The sequence below is a fragment of the Mus caroli genome, chromosome 18 (genome assembly GCF_900094665.2).
Source record: "Mus caroli chromosome 18, CAROLI_EIJ_v1.1, whole genome shotgun sequence".
Lineage (NCBI taxonomy): Eukaryota > Metazoa > Chordata > Mammalia > Rodentia > Muridae > Mus > Mus caroli.
The window spans coordinates 7,174,075-7,181,288 of NC_034587.1; the positions used below are offsets into that span (position 1 = coordinate 7,174,075).

General features: G+C 41.9%; 1 protein-coding gene across 1 annotated transcript in view; it reads left to right on the top strand.

Annotated features, from left to right (window-relative positions):
* The first annotated feature begins 420 nt into the window (after positions 1–420).
* Positions 421–7,214, top strand: part of Snrpd1 (small nuclear ribonucleoprotein D1 polypeptide) — a 10,907-nt gene continuing 4,113 nt past the window's right edge. Inside the window, exons 1-2 of the mRNA XM_021150802.2 lie at positions 421–546; positions 6,426–6,502. Coding sequence (XP_021006461.1) covers positions 533–546; positions 6,426–6,502 — 91 coding nt within the window. The 5' untranslated portion in view covers positions 421–532. The remainder of the gene's footprint in view (positions 547–6,425; positions 6,503–7,214) is intronic.

Here is a 7,214-nt window from a genome sequence, read left to right on the forward strand (position 1 = left end):
ATAAAATGAGAGATTTATTTAAAACTCTATCCTGAGAATGGTTTTCCTAGTTTTAGGAAGGTGCCCTGCATCCCCAAAGGAAAACCATTCTGTCCAAAGATTTGATTGGCTTAGCTTAATGTCAAGCCAAGTAAGGACATCTTGCAAGACCGAGTTCCCTGCTTCCAACATGTGAATCCCAAGTATTAAACTCGAATCTTAGTGGGCTTCTTTCAGAACTTTTCTTCCTTTAACATGTGAAAGTTCCAGGCATTCACAAGTAGTTTTAATAACTTCGTGACTGGTCTAAGGAATCCTGCAGAAGATGTCGTCCACCAGCCCTCCCGCCCTCCGAAGGTGCAAAGCACTCCTCCCGTCGCTAGGGGCCGCTGTCGCTATCCCCGTGGCCGGAAGGCAGCGCAGCTTCCTCGTTCTCGTCGCGCGTCCGCAGGCCTCCGCGCGCTTTTCCGGCCATTCATAACCCCAGCCCGTGGGTCTCTGGAGCCTGAATTCCGTGAACAGTCGGGCCAGAAGGGAGAATTGCGTCGCTAGGATGAAGCTCGTGAGGTGAGGAGGGTACCCCCGCCGGGCGAGGGAGACCGGTGGAGGATTTGGGGTCGGCTTGGGAGGCCGGGCCGCTGTGCTCCCAGGGAGGCGGGAAAGCCGCGTGCGCGCGGCCTGTAACGGCCTCAGGCCCCCGGGCCCCGCCGCGCCCTGCCGGCCGCCCAGAGCCGGGGCGAGGGGCCAGCGCGCAGACCCCGCCGGTCTTCCAGGAGTGGAGGGGCCGAGCCGCCTCTGCCCACCCAGAATCCGGCAGCTTAAACGGAGCAGTGGCCCGTTTTCGTGGCGAATCGGACCATTTGCACCGAGGAGGACTTAGTAGACCTAGCATGGTTTTCTCTGCAAATGACGACGCCGATTTGCAAGACGTTTTAGACTAAGATCTCTTTAAATTTGACCAGTTGTACGAAGTATGTAAGTGGTTAGTGTAGGCTTCTAACTCAGGAAAGACAAAATGTCCTAGGATGGGGCAGAAGGTAATAAATTATTTTCGCCTGCATAGATAATATCGGAAGTGGAGCCTAACTAGAGGCATGTTGGTTTGATTCAAATGAACAAGCCTGGGTCAAGCCTGAGGCAGGTTATATAATATCCAAGCAAATAACTAGAAATATTTAGCTTCTTGTTGAGTCAAGACTGTTGTAGTTGACCAGAATGGCATTGAACACCTTCTGAAGTAGTTATACACAATTCACAAGATTTCTTTTAAAACATTTTTGAAGTTTTTTTAACGGTGACTTGTAGTCTGCTTGAAATTAAAAAAAAATTCAATTCAGGAGGAATTTGAGGGAGAAGGCATTTAAGGTTAAAAAAAATTTTTCCCCTGTTCTGGGGATGGCACGCAGAGAGCTTCTAATAGTCACTTAACCCTGAGTTCAGCCCCAGTTCATTTGTATTTGGACTGTAACCTAGGTAGAATGCTTGCCGTTTCTTTACTTACTCCCTGATGTAAACTATAATGTATTTGCAGTAACTTTTATGTTTAATCTCATTTAAAGGTTCTATTATAACTTTGCCAGCATCCTAGGCAGGTGCTCACTCTCCTGCTGCTGTGATTTGTCTTGGACCCCATTTTGTGTAGCGCAAAGTATAGAGATTTCTAATTACAGGAGAATGGTTTTTTTTATTTTTTAAGATTTATTTATTTTATGTATGTGAGTACACTGTAGCTGTACAGATGGTTGGGAGCCTTCATATGGTTGTTGGGAATTGAATTTTAGGTCCTCTGCTGGCTCTGGCCCAAAGGTTGATTTATTATTATAAATAAGTACACTGTAGTTGACTTTGGAGGGCATCAGATCTCATTACTGGTTTTGTGAGCCACTATGTGATTGCTGGGATTTGAACTCAGGACCTTTGGAAGAGCAGTCAGTGCTCTTACCCTGCTGAGCCATCTCGCCAGCCCCCAGGGAAAATGTTTTTTGCCCTGTGAAAATGGTTGACTGGTTTTGCACTTTTGGTGTGGGCTTTCTTATTTGTGCATTAGTTAATGTATTGGACTGTATTGCCTGTATTTATCCCGTTGCCACCTTGCCCAAACTTAGGAAGTGTGCTTAGCTACTTTTCTCTTAATCCTCCTGGCGTCTGGTAAGTTGCCAGGTTTCTTAATTTTTCTAAATGGAGATACTTCTCACTATCCAGTTCTCTCTGATTTTTCTATTCAAATAGGAAAATTTTGGATACTAAAAGGACCCCATACACTTTACTGTTTGATGTGCCAGTCTCATTAAGAAAAGAATTCACAGCTAGGTGATGGTGGCTCATGCCTTTAATCCCCACACTTTCTCTGCTTTCAAGGCCAGCACTCTGTAGAGAGGGAGTTCTAGGACAGCCAGGGCTACACAGAAAACAAAAGTAAGAAGAGAATTCACAAAATGAAGGACTCTCTGGAAAATAATTTGAATTTATGTGTTCCTTGGCCTCTCTTTACTTTTATATTGAGACAGGGTCTCACCAAGTTGTGCTACCTGACTTGAAATCACTGTATCTCAGCTGGCATTAGATTGAGAATCATCCTGCCTCTTCTTCCTGAGTGCTGGGATTAGAGGCATACACTGCCACCAACCAGCATCTCTAGATATCATAAGGGAAGTTTTTGTTTTGTTTTGTTTTTCAAGACAGTTTCTCTGTGTAGCCCTGACTGTCCTGGAACTCACTTTGTAGACCAGGCTGGCCTCGAACTTAGAAATCCACCTGCCTCTGCCTCCCAAGTGCTGGGATTAAAGGCGTGCGCCACCACTGCCTGGCTCATAAGGGAATTCTTTAGCAGAATATTTTCTTCACAAAAGGACCCTGTTCTCCCCACCTCCTCTTTTCTGAGTGCTGGAATTAAGTCTTTGCCACTGTGCCTGGCAAAGTACTGTTTGTAATGTAGTAGTTTAAGGTTGCTGAAACATTCAGCCTGTACTTGGTGTGTGTTGCTATAGAAAAGTCGTGCTGCTTACTTTCTCATGGGAGAATGGGATAGGTAATATCACTTGTGTGGTTTACTGTAGTGAATGTTATACTAGTGTACAATGGATATTGTAGAAAAATAAGATAGACTGGAAAATCTGAATATGAAGTGTTATTAGATGATATTGTAGATTATCATTCCATTGCCATTTGGCTAAAATAAAGCATGAGTGATAATGTAGAATTCCCGGTGGGTTACATTCCTGAATATTAATAAAGTAACAGAAGAGAATGTTTTTTACAGTCTTGGTCTGGGAAACATCACCTTAAAACCTGAGCTCCAAAAGGGTTGTAGTAGAATAAAATGGAGAGATGCTTAGGTTGAGAGCACTGGCTGCTCTTCCAGAGGGTCTGAGTTCAATTCTTAGGACCTACATAGCAATTTTCAGCTGTCCAATGCCCTCTTCTGGCATCTATTGGCACCAGGGACATGCACATGTACACATACATGCAAACAGACAAGACACTCATACACAGAAAATAAAAAATACAGAAATAAAAAAATAAAAGAAAAAGCCAGGTGTGTGGTGGAATGCACTTGGAGTTTGTAGTCAAATCAGTGATGGACTCATAGAAAATAAAAGAGTGTATGAATAATGTATAAGCAATTCAAGAAATACAGACTTTCTATATGCACGAACCATATGAAGGCTCAGGCAAATGGCTGCTACTTGCTTTTTTCTCCTCCTTTTTCCTGTTGTGGAATATTCACCAGAAAGTACTGCTTGGACATGGGTTTAAGCCAATAGAAAGCCTATTAGCCTTGCAGGGTTTAGAGTCCTCAAGTAGCACTGAACCTTTCTTAGGATAAGCCTGTTAAGCACAAAACCATGTCCTAGGTTGACGTATGTCAGTTCGCAAGAAGAGTTAATCAGAAGCAGAAATACAGACACCAAAAAGCAAGATTAATGCATTTAGAGACTTTCCTATAACTAAACCTTGATGGACTAGGGCTTTGTTTAGTTTTGGTAGGTGGAACTGTCTGTACAGCCTGAATGGTAACTTCCATCATGAAATTGGTTAGGTCTTAAGACCTACTAAGCTCTGAGACCCTGTTATACTCTTTTCTGTTTTTATTTTTATAAAGATTATATATATATGATGGTTTTTTCTATACACAACATGTTTGTCTGGTATCTATGGAGACCAGAAGAAAGTGTTGGATCCCCTCGATCAAGAGCCACAGAGAGTTGTGAGCTGCCATGCAGGGCCTCTGGAATAAGCAGCCTGTTCTCTCTCTCAACCATCTCTAGTGTCCCCTCTTTTTTCTTTCATTTGTTTTTTTCTTTTCCTCTTCTCTTCTCCTTTCCCTCCCCCCAACTCCCCCTCCCCATTGAAATATTTCATTCAGCCAGACTGTTTTCAAACTCCCAAGAACTTCCCAAATGCTAGGATTATAAGCATACATACATTTTTCTTAGCTTTGCTCTTTAGAAAATAAATTGCTATTTGTGTGTGTTAGTGCACATAACTGGTGCACAGGTATGTTATAAGACAATTTGGGGACTTTGTTTTTGCCTTCCTCCAGAGTCTCGGGGATTAAAACTCAGGTCCTCAGGCAGTATAGTACTTTTACCTGCTGAGGCATCTTGATGGTGCTGCTCGGTATTTTTAATTAAATAGCTGATTTTGTTGGTGGTGATGATTGGTTTTGAGGTGAGTGAGTGAGAGAGACTCTGAGAGAGAGAAAGAGAGAGAGAGAGAGAGAGAGAGTGTGTTTGTGTGTGTGTGTGTGTGTGTGTGTGAGAGAGAGAGAGAGTGTGAGTGAGAGTGTTGGCCTGGTGCTCACTGTGTGGACCACACGCTGGCCTTGAATTCACAGAGATCCTCCTGCCTCTGCCTCCGTAGAGCTGTATTAAATAAATACATGGGTGCGCTACCATGCTTTAGTTTTGCTACCATGCTTTAGTTTTGCTACCATGCTTTAGTTTTGTTTTTGAGATTATACTTATTAACAGGGTGAAGGGTGTCACACCCCATTAGGAAGCAGAAGCAGAATAATTTCTGTAAATTCAAGCCCATCCTGGTCTATAGAGTGAGTTCCAGGGCATTCATGGCTACACACAGAAATCCTGTCTCAAAAAAATATATTTATTTATGGGGGAGGGCTGATATTATCACAGTGTGTGTACACAAAAAAGACCAAAGGACCTTAGAAGGAGTCAGTTCTGTCATCATTTGGGATCCCCAGGTTTGGCAGCAAGTGGATACCATCTTGCTATGTCTTTTAACAGCACCCCTCCCCCATCTTTTTTTTTGTATAGATAGAAAATTGGGAGATTGTTAATTGTTACTGGTGAGGGCTTGCATAAATGGGTTGTTAAGGCAGAAATGATGTTGAAAACATCATTCACAGTGGGATAACTGTCATTTTCATAGAGTGGACTACTATCTAGCTCTTGGGATGTTTATTTTTAGGGAATTAATCTCCAATGTAAACTGCTAAATAAGCTCCAAGTATTATAGAGCCATTGAAGAATAGCTTACTTTGTGTAAAGTAGAATCTTATATTTATGCTTATGGGTTAGAATAATAGCCCAATTCACCAAGAAAGCAGAAAGAGAAAAGAGGGGTTCTTTATTTCTACCATGTAATCTTATACTATCAGGTAGAATTATACCCTTTTTGTGGCTGAAAATTAGTCTAGTGTCTTTTCTTGAGATAGTGTCACCATCACTATGTAGAACAGGCTGGCCTCCAGTTCACAGAGACCCATCTGCCAGTCTCGCAAGTACTGGAATTAAAAGACGCACCACCACACCTAATGCTACTCTAGGATCTTCCCATATCTTCATTTAGGGCTGTTTTGTAATAGTTTTTCCTAGTATTTTCTAGTTGGATGCCCAGGACAGCTGTGATTATGGCTCAGCACAACTTTACAGACTCGGGGGTGAGCTTTGCAGATGGCATTATCTTGACAAGTAAACATTCGAGTGCTCTGCAGGCTGGACAATTTTTCATCCAGTGTGGTCTAGTGAAGCCAAAAAGGATGCCTGTCGTTGACAGTCAGATGCCAGATGACAGTCTATTACTTTATTCTTTATGAGTTTACGAGTTTAGTTCAGAAAAAGTTAAGCACTGTGTATATTATTATGATGATGAATTGTTTTTAAGATATATTTATTTTATGTGTGAGTGTTTTATCTGCATGTATGTATGTACATCACACATTTGTCTGGTGCCTATGAAGGTCAGAATAGGTCTCCAGAGCCTCTAGAGCAAAGATAACAGATGGTGTGACCTTTCATATGAGTTCTGGGACTACAAGAGAGAAGAGTGCTCCTAACTGCTGAGTTAGCTAGCCAGATCCCCTTGAACTGTTGTAGTAGCATTTTAGAGATTTTTGATCTCTACCATTTTACTCCACCGACTTCACAAAAAGACTTCTAATGTTAGGGTAAAAAATCGGGACTTTATTTTTGTCTCTATAGATTTTTGATGAAATTGAGTCATGAAACTGTAACCATTGAATTGAAGAATGGGACACAAGTCCATGGAACAATCACAGGTAAGAAGGTTGGACTGTTTCTGTAATGTTTTTGTTTAAGGTTTTTCTTTCCCATGTTCCACCCACTGGAGAGATTTTGTTGTTGTTTTCTCCTTTTGGTTGTTTAATGAGCACTGTTGTAGTGCAGGTCCTCATTCTCTTTGTCTGAAATACTGAATGGACCTTATTTAAGCCTCATCTTATTGAACAATTTTATTTTATGTACACTCATGTTTTGCCTGCATGTCTGCCTGTGTGAGGGTATTGTCTGTGTGTAAAGTGTCACATCCCTGGAACTGGAGTTACATTGGAGTTGTGAGCTGCCAAGTGGGTGCTGGGAATTGGACCCGGGTCTTTTGGGAGAGCAACTAGTGCTTTTACCTGCTGAGCCATCTCTGCAGCCCCACTCATCTTACATTCTTGCACTACAGCCAAACCAAATTGCCAGGTGTTTTCTTACCTTGTATACCTTTGCTTGTGTGTGGTCCTCTGCATAGAATGTTACTTCTTCCAAACCCATCTGAGACCTGCACTGTTATTACATTTGTGTTTCACATTTGACTGTAGGTTATCGGCCTATGTTAATTATATATGATCTTTTACTATGGTATTGTGCACACGTTTTTACCATTGTTCATCCTTCATTATCCTCTCCTGTTTGTCTCCTAAGACTTTTTTTTTTTTTAAAGTGGTTATCAAAGGGGAAAAAACAGTTGTTTTTTTTTTTTTTTTT